The following is a 19,596-nucleotide window of genomic DNA, read 5'->3' as shown; positions in this document are numbered from 1 at the left end:
CTCAGAAAATTGAACCTAGGCCATTTTGTGTTTGTGGTGGTCTTTCAGTTGGGTTGGGTCCATAGCAGCCTACCTGACATCGCTTAAGGCACAGGTCTTGGGTGGGGGGGGAAGAGTAGTGTGTGGGGTCAATTATGCCATTCAGACGTGCTCTAGGCCTTGATGCTGCCCCTGAGCTCTTAGACACGGTGCCACCTGTGGTTTTCTGGTGGCTAATTGGAGATGTCTCATTAACTTTTGGTGCCAGTCATGGACCTTGGAACTCAGGGCCTGAGCACCGTCTTTAGAGCTCTAGCCTTGAGAAAGCCCATCAGTTGAGCCACAGCACCACTTATGGCTTTTTCTATGTGGTATCTAGGAATCAAACCCGGGTCTTTGTGCATGCTAGGCAAGCACTCTACCACTAGGCCAAACTCCCGACTCTGGGCTGGCTTTGAATCTCAGCTCTCAGCCTCCTGAGTAGCTAGGGTTACTGATATTCCTATATGTGCTTTGTCTAGCACAAGGGCTCCCTTGGAGTCAGGTCTTCATGCTCTGGTCTTAGTCTCCCATCTGTAAACCCTTCAACCCCAATCTAAGCATCAGAAGCAGCCCATGGTCACTTATTTATTTTTGATACAAATGTACATGACACCTATCTTGACAGCCCACCTGTCACCACGAAGGTAGGGCCTGGCCCCTTGGGGGAGGCAGATGGGGAGAGCTGGTGGATGCCTCTCCAGCCTTCCTGGCTACAGCCAGGTCCCCAGGCCTCCAGAGGGTGGGACCAACACAGGTGCAGGTAGTGATGTAGGTGCTGGCCTTGCCAAGGTTAGGGAGAAGGGCTTTCAGCTCCACAGCCATCAGCTGAGTTGGGAACCCTGGGGAGCCAGCCCCAGGCTTAGGTGCTCAGTCCTCCGCCTGACCAGCACACTTCCCCCCACAAAGGTGGGAGAGAAGATGGAGGGAAGTGGTTTTCCTTTTAAGTTCCTTGAGCAGGGGTGTGAGTGGAGCAGCAGCAGGATCACAGCTGGCTCCAGATTGAGGAGAGGAAGGCTGACCCCCATTGCTGGTGTCCCACTGCTCTGGTCCCCTTGCCACCCAAAGCTCCAGATAGGCAAGCCCTCTGAACGGCACTGCCGCCCGCACACTCACGCAGGGACACTCAGTTACCACAAAGTTAAAATTAAGGGGTCAGGGAGAGGAAAGAAAAAAGATTTTTCCAGTGTTTGCTGCTGGGGACCCCAGCATGTGGGTTGGGTCTTTGCCCTAGGCAGGGGCCAGTTTGGCATTAAAGGAGAGCAGCAAGGGGGCTGGTGGCTACAGGGCAGGGACATCCAAGAGATTATATACAAAGGAAGGGGATGCCCCCGCTCAGCCCCCAGTAGGGCTGAACTGGCTCATGGGGGTGGAGTGCAGGTAGGAGCTGCCCCATTTGGAGTGTCCCTGTCGGACCCTTTGCTGAGGGTGCCCTGAGGGCAGGTTGAGGGGCTAGTGGAAGGTGCCTTGCAGGCCCCTGCACACCAGAAAGGAGGGGATGCTATGTACAGGGGAGGGGGGGGGAAGAGCGTGGAATGTGGGGGACAGAAAACCTGCCGCCCCACCTCCTTATCCCTAAGGATGCTCGAGGGGATGGGCACCAGGGCACCTGGCTGCCTGGGGAGAGTGGCAGCACTAAGGGCACTTGTGCCAGTGGCTCTGTTGGGGTGGGTTAGTGTTTGGAGTGGCCCAGCTCCTGTGGACAGCGAGGTCCCAGGATATGGGTAAGGGCAGGGAGTGTGGTCACTGCTTCTTCTCTCGGGTGGTGATGGTGACCAACTGCTTGGCAGCCTTGGCGATGTCATAGGCGCACTGGATCACCTGCTGAGTCAGCAGCTGGAAGTCCACAGGGGCCCCGGGCTCTGGGGGCACTGTCTTCCGGCATTCACTTTGCAGCCGGTAAGCGCTGGCATTGAGCAGCCGCAGTGAGCTGCGCACAGGTTCTAGGGCCGGCCTCTGAAGGAAAGAAATAAAGGAGACTGGGCCTTGGGCTTTAAGCAGAGCACCTGACAGAGGACTGGTGGGCATGGGTCTCTGCCCAGGCAGCAGTCAGGTTCCCAGCTGTTGCCCTACCCATTTCCCTGCCCTTCCTCTCCTCTCAGGCCCCAGTACCTTTGGGAACAGAGAGGCCATCTCAGTAACAGCCAAATGGATCTTCTCTGAACAGGGCACAAAGCTGTGGGAGAGGGTGCTGATGGGTAAGGGGCTGTTAAGGATCTCTTCCCCGCCCCACCCCCCAAGAGCAGTAAGAAGCCACACCCCTACCTGTCATGTTTGAACTCCTGGGCGGCCCGCAACAGCTCCTGAATGTTCTTGGTGACCTGCTCTGTCTTCAGGATGACATCTTCAGTGCTGGGGAGTCCAGGGTCTAGGTCTCCGTCCAGGCTTTCCAGCTCAGGGTGGATATCATCTTCCTTGCCCAGGTCTAGGAACCGCTTCCCTTCCAGCCTGAGCCCAGGTTTGGAAAAGGGACGTGCACTATGGCACAGGCTTCCCGCCTGCACCTGTAGACCTCAGCCCTTCACCACTGCCTCCCTTCCTGGTGCCAGCAAGGCCGGGTGGAGAACCAAAAGTGCCTCACCCAAGCTGTGGGTCCCCGCTTGGTGTGTTCTCATAGTCGCTGTCAGCACCACTTCCATGGCGGGAAAGCTTGCTCTGGAGGGTATGAAAAAGGGTGGAGGGTAACCCAGAACAGCCCACATTCCCCAGCACGCTCCCCAGGCAGCAGTGTGGAAATGTTACCATATGGCGGCTTCCTTCCTGGGAGGACAGCAGCGGGGAGGTGGGAGTGAAGGGCACAGAGGAGGCAGAGGCGGAGGCAGACACAGACACTCCCTTCCGAATCTGAAAGCCAGATCAAGTCCTTGGTAAGTTTCTACTCTAGATCCAGCCTACCTGCAGGGGGCCATTATGTCAGCACAGCCTGATCTTATGCATGCAGAGGCTTTGATCCATGTTCCCCTGTCCCTGCTTACCCGGTAAAGGCTGGCAGGCACATGCCCGGAATACATGGAGTCGTCCTCTAGCTCCTGGGGCGGGGTAGTGTAGTTGGTATCATGAAGGCCTTGTGGTATCCCCATTCATGTTTCCCCACCCAAGACCTACAGGCAACTCACAGTGCTGTGGAAAGGCTGTAGTCGCGTGCTCAGCTCATCCCCAGGTGCACCTCCAAAGGGCTTCAGGGCAGAGCCTGGCTCATACATGGAGAAGGCCTGGCGGTCCCGGCGGTGGCTGGCCCCACTGGTGCCCATGGCTGAGTGCTCAGCCCGGTCACTGGGCAGTGGGGGTGTGGGCACAGGCCCTGCTGGCTGCCGGAGCTGCAGGTTCTCTGCCTGCAGTTTGTGGATCTGTGAGCGCACAAGGGCAGTGCTTGACCATGGGGTCCGCCTTTCGAAAGACCATCCCGTCTGTCTAGAAGCCTTCCTACCCCTCCTGTGGAGCCACAGTGCTCACGCACCTCCCTCTGCAGCCTCCGGAGCTCATCACTCAAGCTGCTGTTGACCTTCATGAGCTGCTGCACTTTGGCCTCAGAGGTAGCCAGGGTCTTCTTCAGCTCCAGGTACTCCTGCAGCGTCACAGCCCCATCCGACAGATCTGAGGAGTCCATGCTCTGCAGAGACAAAAGCTGTCAGCTACGGGGGCAAGAAGCAGATACCCTCAAAGCCACAGCCTGCCTACTGTTCCCAAATCTCTGGGCTGTGATACAGAGTTGGCCTCAACTGGGGCCCAGAGGCCAGCATAGGAGGAACAGAGGAGGGATAATGCTCAGACCCGGGCACGGTTGTTCCGAGTGGCGCTGGCACTGCGTGGGGGCTCCTGGTCCGTGTCCTCGTCTGAGGCCACACTATCGTAGTCGTGCTGGTCGTCGAGGTCACTTTGGTTCCGCACAGACAGCTCGAGGTTGTCTGAGGATACAAGACCTGTCACCCCAGGCTCGCTCAGCCACGCAAGGGCAGCACAGAAGCATAGGATGTGCCACTGCACACCGTGCAGACGCTACCTGTGGGGCTGCTCAGGCTCTTGCCCTGCTGCCTCCGTTTGGCCTCACTGAGAATGTCGATGATCAAGGTAGCAAACTCTCGTGCGTTAAAACGAGCCAACTTCTGTCGCCCCTGAAAAGCAGAAAGTGCCAGGCTCACAGGAGGGATAAGAGGACCTTTATTGCTGACCTACAGGGTGGAACAAAACAGCAGGGCAACACCCTGCTGTCTGACTCAATCACAGCCACAGCTAAAAAATCCCCGTCAGCAGCATGGCTGCCCCAAGCTGGGCCAACCGACAGGCCCCAGGGAGCTGGAAGAGCTCCCAAGAGCACAGGAGGGGGGTCTTGCCCAACCCAAACCCCAGCGAGACCTGAGGGAGGTCTGAAAAAGACCACCCAGACCCCCTTTCCCAGTTACCTCACCTGATTCCGTGTGGCTGAGTATTCAGGGTTAACTGGCAGGAAGGGCACAGCACTTCGCTCTGTCACCAGGGTGCTGTGGTTTTGGGTAGCCAGCCACACTGGGGGGGGGATGGGAAGGGAGCAGATCATCTGGTCACCGGGGTGGGGCAGGGAGTGCTCCTCCCTACACCCACGTGCTGGTGTCGGACATGGGTGGTCTCCACACACAGGAAGCTAGCTAGGACATGGTGAGGCCCACTGGGGACTGAGGGACAGACAAGGCCTGTCCTGCCAGAGTTTGGGCTGGGATCTGGCTGTGGCCAAGAGTGAGAAGCAGTGTGGAGCAGGGCTGGGGAGGCAGCCAGAATGAGATGAGTCCCAGTGCAGGGAGGGGTAGGAAAGCAGCTGGCTGCCTAGTTTGGCTCGTAAGGCCTGCCTGGTGTGGAGGAAGCAGTAGGTCTTCATGCAGCCCCAACCCTACCTAACCCTTCTCAGTCCCAGTCATGGAGCAGAGGTCCAGGCTGCGGACACAGCCCTTCCCAGCAGGCTGTTCCCCACTCACCAGCATCATTTTCTCTTCGGTCCACTTCATCATACACGTCCATAGCAAGTTCCTCAAAAAGACGGTTGCTGAGCTGGGGGCAGAGAGGGGAATCCGGGTTCTGTTAAAGCAGCTAGCCCAGGTGCTGCCAACGAGGCAGATCGCCAGGATGTTGTGGGGAGTGGGGAATGACCCATGCCCTTCGTCCCTGGTCTTAGCAATGGAATATGGGCAGGGGGTCTATATGCCAAGCTCTAAAAAAGAGGAAACAAGGCCAGCCTTGCTCATTTCCTCCCAGATCAGAAGAACTGAGGCCCTGGAGCCCTAGCACTTTGGAGGGCAGAGCTAGGGTGGAGATTGGTAAGGCTGGAGAAGGGCAGGGCAGCCATAAGCATTGCTAGCTTGTCTAAGTACTCACTGCTTGTAGCTTCTTCTTGGCAGCTTTGGCCAACTCGGACAGATCAAGGCTACAAAGGAAGGAGAAGGGGAGAAGCCACGTGTGAAAGGTGGCCAGGCCACTGCCAGGATTTTCCCAAACATGCAGGGATCTCAGGGAGACAAGACCCCCATACCACATACATACCACACCTCCCAACCCTACCCAAGCTCAACAGCCTGCGGCCCGGCAGGCACAGTGTACCTCTGAGACATGCACTTTTGCCGAGATCTAAGTCCAGAGGAAGGCAGTGGAGGAAAGAAGAGGACAGAGCAGCAATTATCTAGGAGCAGGGCACCACACGCCTCGCATCATACTTAAACATGTCTACACATACCCAACCCAGGACCCAGAGTATACAAAAAGGAACTTGCCTCCCTCCCCTTTCTGTGACCTGTCCATCCTACCTCCTGTCAGCTACCCATAGTCTCCCTCAAATCCCAGACATGCTTCCCAGTTCTGTCTTTTCCTTCTAGCTACCATAGTGATCTTTTGACATATCCCACCTTAAAAGCCTTCAGTAGTAATAAGTTACACTTCATCTAAAAGCTCTTGAAGTAATATGCTTAGATAGCATTTTGTGTGAACTATCCTACTTAGTCTTCTCACGAGTCCACAAAGAATAGGTAGTGCATTTCCTTTAGTAAGGTAAGCAGCCTGCCTCCAGTCACACAGACCGTAAGTGCAGGGCAGACTACTACCTATGCTCAGGACTCTGTCCGAAGGCTGCTCGATGCTCTCACCGAGGTTCACAGGACTAGTCATGCTCTTGCTGCTATACAGTCTTGTTTCTTGTTCTCACATTATGCTCCAGCCACATAAGCTTCCTGCCATTCCTAGTAAATAGATTCTAAGCTCATCATCCCTTTCTCTTTATTATTCTTTGCTCAGTGGACTAAAGCCTGTCTAGGTGCCTGTGTGTAGATGTGGTTCCTCAAGGGAAGGGGTGGTGTCTGAGTGACCTGTGTCATGGAATGCACTTATCTATCCATGGGCACGCACACACCAAGCAAAACTAGACCACAAAGTAAAGCAGAGTCTTAATACAAAGAAGGTCTCAATTAGGGATCTAAGCTGCCCCTGTCTAACTGGCCCAACCCTCTCAAATTGGGCCAGAAGTTCAACCAGACAGGAAGATGGAGCCATCTGAAGGCCACCAGGTGGCGCCAACACCCATCCTGTAAGCTGGGTGAGTGGCTGAGAGAATTCCACGCAGTGTGGGCACTTGAGGCCATAGAGCAGAGGCAGAAACAGGCCATCTGTACCCTGCCCAGAACTCCTGACCAATTTGGGACACACTAGAGGACCAAAGCTGGCTAATTCCCAAGCCCACTTTCCTACACAAAGGGAAGCCCTGACCTAAAGGTTGTATAGGTCAGAAACTAGCGGCTGACCATCCTAGCTTAAGCCTTCCCTTGTACTCAATGCTGCATGTATTTAACAGTCATGAGATTCAGGTGGAGCTGGTGCATGCTGAAATAACTTATCTGACTTGCATTGGAGCTCCAACTAGGAAGGGGAGAACTAGGACTCTGGGGTTTGGGCACCACTTGGCATCTAATAGCCTCTGGAAAGGGGAATCAGGTGATTAGGTGGGCACTCACCTGTCAGCCATCTGTGGGATGATGTAATGCCCATTCTTGTGATCTGAATAAAAATAAAAATGCAAAGTCACTGATGCTAGCTGGCCTCAGTAGCTAGGAAGCCCATCTCAATGCTGTGAATAGGGCTTGGCACCTGTAAGTGTCAGGGGACAGGAAGGAGGACAGTCCACCCCAAGAATGTCGGAAGCTGGCTGGAAGTTGGGCCCATCCCACTTTCCTGGCCCCAAAGTACTTGCAGCAACCCAAGAGCCTGCAGCAATTTCACAGGAGGCAGTTGCCTAGCAACACCATTCCCCAGCTGGCTTTGTAACTATGGCACCTGCTGTTGGGGTGTGTCTGGGTCCTACCTGCCTCGCCCAGCCAGGCCCGTCATACTCTGCTCACCCGGCTTACGTCCACAGAGGTAGAAGGCCAACCGGTCAGTGAGCTCATATTGGCACTCCACTAGCCTTTCCGCCAGTTCATGGTGTCCGGCCTGCCTGTGGGGAGGGGCATGGCTCAGCCCCGCAGAAGTAGCCCAGCCTCCCTCTCAAGCTTCAGCCTTCAGCAGATCCTCACCTGGCATAATCGATGGGTGTGCGGCCATTGACATCAGGAGAGCCAGGGTCAGCCCCATAAACCACCAGCAGCTCTGCCTGCAGTGTCTGACCTGCCTTGGCAGCCACATGCAGAGGTGTGGTCCCCTTCTCTGGGTGGAAAAAGTTGGCCTGGGCACCCAGGGAGAGCAAGCGCAGACATGTCTCCAAGTTGCCTGTCCGTACACTCGAATGCAGTTGCTAGAAGGAGTACAGTGTGCAATTAATATGTGTGCACAAAGCCTATCTCCCATCACTAAGCTACACATGGCCTGGGCTGCCCCTGGAATTCCTCTCAGTTCTAGGTGGCCCAGCCAAATATTGAGCCATATCAGGCAGGACAGAGGGCTTCCTACTAGTTTGCCAATTAATGAAAGCTGCTGAGATGGGTGTGGTGGCACATGGCTGTGATTCTACCCTTAAGGAGTCTAAAGCAGGATCACGAGTCCAAGGTCAGCCTGCACTATATAGAAAACCTTATCTCAATCTCCCCCCCCCACACACACATACAATTTAGCCAGGTATAGTGGTATACACTGGTAATTCCAGCACTCAGGAGACAAGCAAGACATTGTCTCAAAGAAAAAAAAGAAAAAGCTGCTCTTACATCCACCATGTGCTATGTGCTCTGTTTGGAAGAAATAGTATCTATGGGCTATACTATCATTTCTCATTTTCCAAATGAGGAAACTGAGTCTCTAAAGTGACTGTGTAACTGCCCCAAAGTTTTCTAGTTTTCGGTGGCAGGTGTGTGGTTAGAGGTGTGGCTCAAGTGGTAGAGCAATTGCCTAGCAAGTTCTGACTTCAAACCCAAGCATAACAGCAAGAACCAAAATTAAATATCAATGGCAGCTAGAGGATTCTAGACTTGTGTTTCTACTTGGGAGCTGGGGAGTCTTGACCACCCAAAACTTGACAGAGCAAACTTTCCCCTACCCCACTGTTGTGCTATCTTTGGGATCAGGGATCAGAGGTGACAAAGGAAAGGCTTTAGATGTCAAGGGTCTGGGAAGAGAAGAGGCCTGTTGTGTGCCCCCAAACCTTGCTGAGGTCTTTGGCGGTAACCCCATCATCATCTCGGCAGGGAAGCTTGTGCACAAACGCCAGCATCTGGTACTTGGCCCTGATGAACTCTGACTTGATGGGGCTGCATGGGGCACGAAGGAGGTTAATGGGAAGATCAGGAAGGTCAGGCAACCCAGCCGCCTGGAGTGCCCTGGCCAAGAGCACATGGCTCTCCCCACCACTCCCATAGCCCCACTTACTGGACTTTGTCTTGGGGGTTGGCTTTGCGCCGGCCACTCTGCACTTGTGCAGGATCCAGCAGGGAGTGCTCCCAGATGGAGTTGGCCCCGTTGCTGGCGAGTGTATGGACCATCTGCAGTGAAGAGGTGCCAAGTTAAGAGTGTCTACTGCATGCTGGACATTGAGGCAAACATACTCTGAGTACTTGACATTGTTACAATGGCACCACAGGTCCTACTGTGTCTCCATGACTCCCATCTAGTGAGGCCACACAGAGACTATGTTGTTTAGTGCTTCAGGACAGCTCAATATGGGGTAAACTTTGCCAAGATCCAGAAAGGTTAATGGCCTGGTCAAAGCTACCTGCTCGTTAACACATGGTAGAGCCAGGATTAGACTTCCCTCTCTTTGTGGGTTGAGGAGGATGGAAAGTGTTAGAATCAGACTTGCCCAGGTCGGTGCTGCTCTTGGAAGCTGCAGACTACAGCCACATGTCTAAGTTGGTATGGGGGACAGTGCAGGCACTGGTGGCTCAGGGCTGTAATCGTAGCTAATCAAGAGGCTGAGATCTGAGGATCAAAGTTCAACTCAGCCCAGGCAGAAAAGTCCACCACAAAGCTGAAAATGGAGCTGTGGCTCAAGTGACCAAGTACTAGGCTTGAAAGAAGAAGCTAAGAGAAAAATTTGGGGCCAAGTACTAGCAAAATAGAGAGAGAAAGAGAGAGAGAGAGAGAGAGAGAGGTGGGGGGGGAGAGGGGGAGGGAGAGAGTGTGTGTGTTGGTATGGGAGAAATGCCCATGCTCAGCGCATGGTTTGTGTGCCTAACCCTACCTGTAGCAGCGTGGGAGGCCAGGGGCTGTGGCGAAGGTGCTTGACGATGGAGATGTGACGTCCCAGGCTCCGGTGCACGCTGCAGCACTCGTCACACACAAGCACACCCCTACTGATTGATGCCCAGCCGGGGTCTGCAGGGAGGAAGAAGGGAAAGTCAGCTAGATCTGGAGAGTGGGCATAACCTCCTGAGCCCCCACTGTAGAATGGCACTATGCTTAGTGCTTCATAGGAGCTGGGATGACAGTCCACCAGGTTATAGATGAGAGGTTTCCCTCAGGCCACACCCTTTTCTACACATCCTTGCCCTTCTGGGGACACATGATCTCCAGGACCCATTCAATGGATATAGTTTTCTATCCTAAAGCCACCAATGCTAGTCTTATAGCCTTTCCCCAGGGAGCAAGTTCTGCTGCCCAACACTTCCATAGGAAATCAAGGCTCCCCTATGGGACATAACCCTGATGCCATGTGCCACATAGTTGTGAGTGCTCTCCTGTTCTGGGTCAGTGCCACATCTCTCCTGCACGCAGGATCTGTCAGAACCTGCCAAACAGAGGTAGCAGTCCTTACAGGTAAGAGGCCGTTTACGGCCTAAACCTCCCACCACTATCACTATGAGCTGCAGCCCCATCTAAGGAGAATGGACAGGGCTAGGGGACTAGCTCAAGTGGTAGATGCTTGCCCAGTAAGTGCAAGGCATTGAGTTCAAAGCCAGGGATGGGGGACATGGGGGGGAGGGGGGAGGAGAAGGACAGAACAAAGGAACTAACCTTCACTAAACATCTACTATGTGCCAGTTGAGTGGATTTATATATGGTACCTTTACAATTGCCAGACAAGGGAGAAACGCTATCATGCTTAACACAAGATACAGTGACTCAGAGAGGTCAGAGGGCCTATTCAAGGTCACTCACTACTGAGTAGAATTGCTAGGATGAGGATTCTAACAAGAGACCAAGCAAGGTCTATATTTGCTGCTGCCCTCTGTCCCTGCAGCCCTGGATAGGCATGAACCCCGACAAGTACTCTCCATTCCTCAGGGAGATGAGAATGTTGGAAACAAGGAGGAGGCTAAGTCTGAGTGGGAGTTCTCAAGGCCTATAGGGTAAGGAAGATGCCACCCATCCCAGGCCCCTAGGGAGAGGGGAGGAGGCAACAGCATACAACTGGAGCTACGGAAAGGAAAGGTCATGGGGGAGAAAGCAGCCATTGTGTGCTGTCCAGAGTGGGGGCAGGGAGCTTCTCAGGATACTCAGCTCTGTCCAGGCCCCGCCTAGGCTCAGGAAGCCAGGCTTGGGGGTGGGGTCTAGCTGTCTGCCTAGGGTGCCCAGCAGGGTTTCTCCTACTTACCCCCAACCCCTAGCAAAGAGGCAAACTCTTGGGTGATGGGAATCTCTCCCAACCAGAAGGTGATTCTCAGGCACATCTGCCCAAGGACTCCCATCAATGTTCTCAAAATTGTGGGGAAGACTTAGCTTTGTCCACACCATATGACCCTCAATGAAACATGGAAACAGGAATTGAAAGCTTAAGTCTTTGGATATAGGCTACTTTAGGGATCTCAGAAAATATGGCAACGAGGGGTGGGGAGTTTGGCCTAGTGGTTAAAGTGCTTGCCTAGTATGCACAAAGACCCAGGTCGATTCCTTGGTACCACATACATAGAAAAAAGCCAGAAGTGGTGCTGAGGCTCAAGTGGTAGAGCTCTAGCCTTGAGAAAGTCCAAGGACAGTGCTCAGCCTCTGAGCTGAAAGCTCAAGCCTAAAACTAGCAAAAGAAAAAGAAAATATGGCAACGAGGGATGCACACACACGGCAACCACCTTCCTAAGGGAGTGGTTATCTATGCCAAGAGGGAGAGCCCTAGGATGCTTTCATGTTGGCTTTGCCCAGTGGGAACCCCAAGCATGGAAGGACCCCTCCCCCAAACATCCTAAATCTGACTGGGTCAGGGGTCTGCCAGTCACCTCCAGGAGCCAGGCAGGAAGCAGGAAATGATGCAGCCTAAATTCCTCTTGTTGAAACGGTGGGGTTTCCTGTGAAGTAGGGAGACGCCCAGGACAGGATCATAAATGTACTGCCCCGAGGCCTCCACCCTAGGTTTGCTGCCCTACAGAGAGGCCTGGTCTGGAATCAGCTAGATATTTAGACTCACTGGCTCCAGAACCTCAAGCTGTGGGCAGACTAGACAAAGTGAGTCCCTGAATATGGTAGCATCCACGAGACCAGGACCCAAAGAACATCATTCAAGGCTTTGCTTGGCATTCTCTCTCAACTTCTGGGCTTTCCTCTCCTCTGAAGTCACCTGAAACAGGAAGGGTGATCAGGAGACACTGTCCTGCTCTGGCTGACTCAGATGAGAAGGCCATCCAAATTACTCTACCCATTCCGTATCTTCAAATGACCCCAGGCACATCCAAGTTGGAGCTCTAAACCCCAAGGCTAGTTCCCAAGCCAAAGGTTCAGGAAGGGTTGCTGAAAGTCAAACAGCTATTGTAATGTAAGGAATCTTTGCTCCTAAGAAACTCCTTGAACCAAACTTGAGGCAGAGGGACAGCAAATGTTCTGGTTAAGGGAGGTGGTGGCTTCCTTCTGGCTCCACAGGCATATGCATAGTGTAGGTCTGGTGCGAAGCAGGAATGATCTTGGGATAATATACCTAGTGCCAACTCCAAGGAAGACTTGCCTAAGATGGATTCATGCCATTATCCAAAGCTATCACTGGCTTCTATGGCCACCAAATCTCAGCACCTAAGGGTCAGGTCCTCAGAAGCCAAGAAGGAAAAGTTCCACACCTTGAAAGAAGGCAAGAGTACTACCATGGGATCAGGTGACTACCTACAGAGGTATGTACTGAGGAGGCGAAAGGAAGACCCGGTCTGGTGCTAGTTGTTCACGTCTGTAATCCTGGCTGCTCAGGAGGTTGGGATCACAGTTCAAAGCCAGCCTGGGCAATTAAGTCCGTAAGACTCCTTTTCAATTAACCAAAAAAGCTGAAAATAGAGCTGTGACTCAAGTGTTAAGAATGTTAGACTTGGGCTGGGAGTTTGGCCTAGTGGTAGAGTGCTTGCCTAGCATGCACCAAGACCCAGGTTCAATTTCTTGGTACCATATACAGAGAAAAAGCTGGAAGTGGTGCTGTGGCTCAAGTGGTAGATAGACTTGAGCAAAAACTTATAAAAATTTTTAATTAAAAAAAGGGAAAGCCATATAATGCATGATTGTTGTCCTTAATGTACTATGTTATCTCTCTCTTTTGCTGTCCCTTGGTTATCTCATATTGTTACAGTATTTTACCTTGTTATCTGATATATTGTATATATGCTTATTTGGTTATTTGAAATAGGATAGGGAAGAGGGGGAAACAAGATGAGGGGCGGGGGTGGGGGAGGGAAATGGGGACCAAGACATGAGAAAGGGTATCAATGTTTGTGAAGTAATGCACCTCCTATCTGGTGAATACAATGTAACCCTTCTATTAATTACAATAAAAATGTATGATAAGGGGCTGGGAGTTTGGCCTAGTGGTAGAGTGCTTGCCTAGCATGCACAAAGACCTGGGCTCAATTCCTCGGTACCACATACATAGAAAAAAGCTGGAAGTGGTGCTGAGGCTCAAGTGGTTGAGCTCTAGCCTTGAGAAAGTCCAAGGACAGTGCTCAGGCCTTGAGCTCAAGCCCAAGACTGGCAAAGAAAAAAATATGTATATATATGATAAAAAAAAGGGAAGCCTCAGTTATGAAAATATTGTACATTAAAAAAATTTACACATACAACAACAGATCACCATTAAGGCACATGGCTATATGTTATATATCACTATATGTCACTGAAAAAAGGAAGAAAAGCCTAGTACTCAATGCCACCCCCAAAAATCTACATTATAAGACAAGAGGCTGGGAATGTGACTTAGTGGTAGAGTGCTTGTCTAGCATTCATGAAACCCTGGGATTGATTCCTCAGTACCACATAAACAGAAAAAGTTGGAAGTGGCACTGAGCAAAAAAAGCTCAAGGACAGCATCCAGGCCCTGAGTTCAAGCCCAGGCATGGTGGCTCATATCTATAATCCTAGCTACTAAGAAGGCTAAGATCTGAGGATCGTGGTTGAAAGCCTTCCCAGGCACTAACATCCGAGAGATTCTTGTCTCCAATTAACCACCAGAAAACGGAAAGTGGCACTGTGACTCAAGGGGTAGGGCAGTAGCCTTGAGCTGAAGAGCTCAAGGATAGCACCCAGGCCCAGTGTTTAAGCCCCATGAACAACAAAAAAAGACAAAAGAAAAAAAAAGGAAAGAAAAAAAAGAATTGAATGCTGGGTGCTGGTGGGGCTCACACCTGTAATCCTAGCTGCTACTCAGGAGGCTGAGATCTAAGGATCCCAGTTCAAAGCCAATCTGAGTAGGAAACTCCATGAAACGCTAATTAATCACAGAAAAAGCCAGAAGTGGTGCTGTAGCTCAAGTGGTAAAGCACTAGCCTTGAGCAAAAAGGAGCTCAGGAACAGCACCCAGGCCCATATGGGGGCGGGGAGACAAAGGAGACAAATGAACCTGCAGGTCACCCTATAACATGTTATCAGCTTGTAGTCCATAGGATAAGCATCTTAAGTTCTTTTTATTTTATTTTAGCCAGTTCTGGGCTTGAGCTCAGGGCCTGAGCACTGTCCTTGGACTTTCTCAAGGCTAGAGCTCTACCCTTGGGCCTCAGCACCACTTCCGGCTTTTTCTATGTATGTGGTACCTAGGAATCAAACCCGGGTCTTCGTGCATACTAGGTGAGGACTCAACCACTAGGCCAAATTCCCGGCCCTCTTTTTTTTTTTTTTTCCTTTTTTGCCAGGCCTCGGCCTAGACACTGTCCCTTGAGGTTCTTCCACTTGAATCAGTGCTCTACTTTGGCGTTTTTGGTAATTTATTGGTGGTGTAAGAGTCTCATAGACTTTCCTGCAAGCTGCAATCCTCAGATCTCAGCTTCTTAAGTAGCTAAGATTCTAGGCGTGAGCCGCCAGTGCCCAGCCATCTTGAGGTCTTGATTAACTGGAGATAAGAGTCTCATGGTCTTTTGTGCCTGGGCTGGCTTTGAACCTCGATCCTCAGATCTCAGCCTCCTAAGTAGCTAGGATTATAGGCATAAGCCACCGTGCTGGGCCATCTTGAGGTCTTTATTACTTAATCTTGGGGCTGCCAAAGCAGAAAGGCTAACCTGGGGTACATATTGTAGGGATATGGCACTTGAAAGCCAAGCAAGAGACTTGGGCTAGAAGCCCTATGATGGAATAGGTGGCAATTGGTCTCAGGGCTTGAATTCATGGCTATGGCATTGTCCCTGGACTTTTTTGCTCAAGATTAATGTTCTACCACTCGAGCCACAGCTCTACTTCTGGCTTTGGGTGGTTAATAGGAGATAAGAGTTCATAGAGCCCTATGATGGTTCACACCTGTAATCCTCGCTATTCAGGAGGCTGAGATCTGAGGACTGAGATTCAAAGCCAGCCTGGGCATTAAAGACCGTGAGACTCATCCCCAATTAGCCACTAGAAAACTGGAAGTAGCTTCAAGGGTAGGGCTGTAGCCTTGAGCTGAAGAGCTCAGGAACAGCGAGCGCCCAGGCCCAGAGTCCAAGCCCCACGACCAACCAAAAAAAAAGTCCCATGGAGGGCCAGGAGTTGCACGAAGACTAGGATTTGTACTACATACATAGAAAGAAGCTGGAAGTGGTGCTGTGGCTCAAGTGGTAGAGCTTTAGTCTTGAGAAAGCCCAAGGACAGTGCTCAGAACCTCAGTTCAAGGCCCAGGACTGGCCAAAAAAACCCAAAAGTCCCATGGACTTTCCTGCCCTGGTTGGCTGTGAACTGCAGTTCTCAGATCTTAGCCTACTGAGTAGCTAGGATTACAGGTGTGAGCCACCTGAGTTTGAAAGGGGCAATCTTTCAGGTACATCCTGACCTTGCCCCTCTCCTGGACTCTCAAGGCAGTCAGAAGATCTGATGAGGCAGAAACTGCCATAGCAGCTACATTGGATTCAAGTGCTTACTCATTCTTGTCTGTGGTGCAAAGGGGCCCTTTAGATACAGGCTACATCTCACCTCTTACCTCCATCATTCCCCAAATTAACCAACTACAAAAAGACCCCAGGGCCAGGACTTCAGGGTTCCTAGCACTGAGAGGGGAGCCTATCATCCTGGGTAGAGGGGCATATGCTGAAGAGGGAAGCACTGGGTCTAGACTCCATACTGCTGTGTGTTCTCATGCCTCTCATGCCTGAGGAACTATGGGCCCAGACTTAGAAGGCTGCTGCCTGCAGAGGGCAGAGTGGATGGTGGGGGTATAGGACAGTCTTGACAAGCACAGAAACTGGCACGTACTTGGGGATGCCTGCCATGTGCCAGATACTCTGCTAGATGCTGGGGAGGGATAATGAGTACCCTTTGGTGAATCTGCTACCCACTTCCCCATGCTTGATCTGCATTTTGGATCAGAGGCTCCTGGGGAAGGAACTATGAGGACTGAGGTGGCCAACACATCTGACACATCATTCCTCCCTGAACCCAGTGGGCATCCCGAGGCTTCAACCAGGTATTCACAGGAACTGCAGAAAGTCTAACTGCTTTGCTGATGCTGTCCTTCAGGCCTCTGTACCAGAACCAAGAGCACAGATTTTTTTAGTCCAAATTTACAGTTGAACAAACTGACACTTAGTAAGCAAAGTCTTGCCATAGGTCACAGACTAAGCAAAAAATAAAGAGGTAACACTAAAATCTATGCTCTCCTAACAATGGGCTTGCTAAATCCCTGCCATGCCTACCCAAAAGAGGTAAGAACAGCCAAGAACATACAGAATGCAAGGTCTCCAGACCAGCCTGTAGCTGGGGGAAGGGAGTCAGTTTCCAGTGAATCTGTGGAAAAGATATCTACTTCCAGATGGTTCCTTTAGGACCCTCCAAACCATAGCATGCTTTGAGAGGGGGCTTCAGGGTCATCATCACCTACAAGACCTCCTGTGCCCAGGTTTCTTACAGGTCTCCATGGCTCCCAAATACTCTCGCTTGGAACTTAAGAACTACCAGACTACCATGCCTAGTGGGGCTCAACCTGTCAGGGTTTGATGATATTCAAAAGGTGTCATAGGGAGGGAGTGAGGGAAGGGGTGATTATGCCCAAAGAGAAATGCACTTAATAGGTGATTTATGTAACTACAACCTCTCTGTATACCACCTTTATAATAAAAAAATAAGTTGGCTGGGAGTGTAGCCTAGTGGTGGAGTACTTGCCCAGCATGCACAAAGCCCTGGTTTCGATTCCTTGGTACCACATACACAGAAAAAGCTGGAAGTGGTGCTGTGGCTCATGTGGCAGAGTGCTCACCTTGAGCAAAAAGTGTTCAAGGACAGTGCCCAGGCCCTGACTTCAAGCCCCAGGACTGGCAAAAATAAAAAAATAAACAAGTAAATAAGTACATTGTGTCTGGAAGTTATGTCTACAAAACAGCACCCCATATTCTCAATCATGCCCACAGTTCCCCCTGGAGTTCACAAGATCCTCTGAGCATGCCCAGGAAGACAACTATTTATTTATTTCGCCAGTCCTGAGGCTTGAACTCTAGGCCTGGGCACTGTCCCTGATCTTCTTTTGCTCAAGGCTCTCCCACTTGAGCCACAGTGCCACTTCTAGCTTTTTCTGTTTATGTGGTTCTGAGGAATGGACTCCAGGGCTTCATGCACGCTAGGCAAGCACTTGACCAGTAAGCCACATACCCAGCCCAGGACAGCTCTTTGTAAAAGGGAGAATGGACTTAGAGCCAGAGCTTCCTTCTCCAAGCCAGCTCCTGAGCCCCACCACTGACAGCGTCCTCCCATATAAAAAGAGGGCAGCACTGGTGGGTCATGGGCAACTAACTCGCTTCAAGTCAGGGGGCTTTTACACTAGCCCAGATCTAACTCTGTAGTGAAGAAGAGGGGAAAACAGTGACCTAAGCACAGCCAGGAGGCTGGCCAGGAAGCTAGCTGGATGAGAGGGGTCTAGGCAGCCCCTGGTCACTGCCACCTATAGGCTTCTGGCCAGATTGGGATAAGGGTCTAGAAAGGATTCTTACCCAGGCTGGGACATTGCCAAGCCCACTTTCCCAAGCAAGCTTACCAGGAACAGGAAAAGCGAGTAGGGGTCGTTCCCAGTAGGCCTGGGGATGCTTCCGGAGAAGATGCCCAGGGTTGGACTGGCCCTGAGCAGCAGGCCCTCCCCTACAGGAGCCTCAGCCTTGGGCAGCGGGGACACAGAGTCCTAGGAATCGCTACCTTTCAGGTGGCTCCTGAGAACACTGTATCCAGCCAGTCCGACTCACCAGGCCCTTGCCCTCCGCCACCCCAGCGGGCAGGCGGACCATGCGAGCAGCAGGTGCAAGACGCGGGGGTGGCACTGAGATGACACAAAACCACACTGGCGCCCACCTCCCCAACCCGGCCGCCACCCCGGGGCTGGCGCTTCCGTCTGGATACCGAGATGGAGGTGGGGAGGCGGCTCGCCGCCCGCCTCCCTCAGACTGAGGGGTGGGAGGTGGCGCCGGGAAATGTCCTACCTCGCTGGGCCACGGACTCGACTGAAACGAGGCTCCTCGGGCCGGCGCTCCAGCCAAGGACGCGGCTCCGCAGCGGCCCCAGCAGGGGCCCCGAGGCCGGAGGCCGCAGCCCCCCGCCCCGCCCCGCCCTCCGGCCCGGCTCGGCCCGGCCCGGCGCTCCCGCCAGGCCCCGGCGCCCGCCTGGCGGCGGCCTGGCCACCCGGTCCCGCCCCCGGTCCCTTCCGCTTACCCGGGGCGCTGCAGTCCGCACACACCTCCGCTCGCGGCCCCTTCCGGGACATCCTCAGCGGCGACGCGGCCGCAGCCTTCTGGGCCAGCGTGGGGGGCGCGGGCGGCGGGCCCGGGCGGCGGCGGCGGCGGCCCTGCTGCCCGGCCCGGCTCCGGCAAGGCCCCGGCTGGGCTCCGCGCGCCGGGCCAACCGTCCGCCCCCGGGGCTGGTCCGGAACCCGCCGTGCCCGCCTGCCCGCTCGCCCTCGGGCGCCCTCCGCCCCGCGCCGCCCCGCGCCACCCCGCGCCGCCCGGCCGCCGCTCGCCGCTCTCCCCGCCCCCTGCGCGGCTCCCGGCCGCTCCTGCAGGAAGCGGCGCAGGCCCTGCCCACCGGGGGAGGGGCAGCCCGCACCTCCGCTCCGCCGCCCGGCGCTGCCGGCCGCGCCTCCCGGAGAAAGGAAGCCGGGCGCGCGGGCTGGAGGGGGCGGGAGCGCTTAAAGGGGCCGCGGCCGCCGCCAGCGTTGTCGGAGGCCCTGGTCTCGGCTCGGGCGCTCCCTCGGTCCAGAGGCATTGTGAGTCACCCTCATAGTCCGGTCCCCTTAACTTTCGGTCGGGAGGGGGAGGGGGAGGGGCGTGGTGGGGGAAGGGCTGGGAAGAGAAGGAGCCACAGGCCTAGGGCCCCTCCCTGTCAAACGGGTTGGACCCTTGGTGGCCCAATCTGTCTTCGGTTGGAGTAAGGTGTCTGCCCTGGCCCCGTGAGTCCACATCTGTGTCTGGGTGGATGTCTGGTCACACCTTGCTGACTATGCACGCTGCCAGCAACATTGGAAGTCCTGGTGCATACAGTGTGTCCTCTTCTTGCCTTTGGACTTTTTTAGTCCAGCTACCATCTATCTTTGCATCCTTGCTACACACCAGGGGGAGACCTCTAAAAGTGACCATTTCCTGTACACTTAATAATCATTTGTCATCTGCCTTCTTCCCACAGACCCTGAACTACCCAGAAGGGTGTGTACCCACAGCAGGTGCCTATAACCCCCACAAGCTTCCGGTGATGATGGCCTTCCTGGATTTCACACAGAGGGTCGTGGTGGAGGGCAGAGCTAAAATTCAGGATGCACGTGGGTTCACCCCTGCAAACAGCAGCCCCCATCCTTGCAGCAGTAAAACACCAGTTGAT

General features: G+C 53.3%; 1 protein-coding gene across 5 annotated transcripts; it reads right to left on the bottom strand.

Moving 5' to 3' along the window:
• Positions 1 to 592: 592 nt before the first annotated feature.
• On the bottom strand, positions 593 to 18,695 carry Git1 (GIT ArfGAP 1). Of its 5 annotated transcripts, none has more exons than XM_090350539.1 (21): positions 18,439 to 18,695; positions 9,635 to 9,768; positions 8,824 to 8,936; positions 8,600 to 8,705; positions 7,542 to 7,759; positions 7,368 to 7,462; positions 6,984 to 7,026; positions 5,584 to 5,610; positions 5,362 to 5,410; positions 4,965 to 5,037; positions 4,424 to 4,521; positions 4,019 to 4,130; positions 3,790 to 3,938; positions 3,476 to 3,628; positions 3,135 to 3,365; positions 2,994 to 3,047; positions 2,761 to 2,862; positions 2,600 to 2,673; positions 2,284 to 2,466; positions 2,131 to 2,194; positions 593 to 1,974 (listed from the first exon to the last, which is right to left on the bottom strand). In XM_090350539.1, exons 1-21 carry the CDS (start codon positions 18,488 to 18,490, stop codon positions 1,762 to 1,764), a joined length of 2,343 nt encoding a protein of 780 aa, XP_090206665.1. In that variant the 5' UTR covers positions 18,491 to 18,695; the 3' UTR covers positions 593 to 1,761. The 5 variants fall into 5 exon arrangements, with proteins under 5 accessions (XP_090206665.1, XP_090206666.1, XP_090206664.1 ...); XM_090350540.1 differs by having other exon boundaries at positions 3,790 to 3,923; positions 18,439 to 18,690; XM_090350538.1 differs by lacking the exon at positions 2,994 to 3,047 and having other exon boundaries at positions 18,439 to 18,557.
• Positions 18,696 to 19,596: the final 901 nt, after the last annotated feature.

The sequence above is a fragment of the Megascapheus bottae genome, chromosome 17 (assembly GCF_031878675.1).
Source record: "Megascapheus bottae isolate mThoBot1 chromosome 17, mThoBot2.hap1, whole genome shotgun sequence".
Lineage (NCBI taxonomy): Eukaryota > Metazoa > Chordata > Mammalia > Rodentia > Geomyidae > Megascapheus > Megascapheus bottae.
This window is presented reverse-complemented; position numbering and strand designations above follow the sequence as displayed.

Bases quoted from the DNA above. Each gene is read 5' to 3' on its own strand.
- Git1 (XM_090350539.1), bottom strand. From the start codon at position 18,490: ATGTCCCGGAAGGGGCCGCGAGCGGAGGTGTGTGCGGACTGCAGCGCC. The intron at 3,048-3,134 runs GTGAGTTGCCTG...ACCCCGCCCCAG, and splicing joins TACAGCCTTTCCACAGCACT to GAGCTAGAGGACGACTCCAT. The intron at 2,467-2,599 runs GTGAGGCACTTT...ACCTGGGCTCAG, and splicing joins AGCGGGGACCCACAGCTTGG to GCTGGAAGGGAAGCGGTTCC.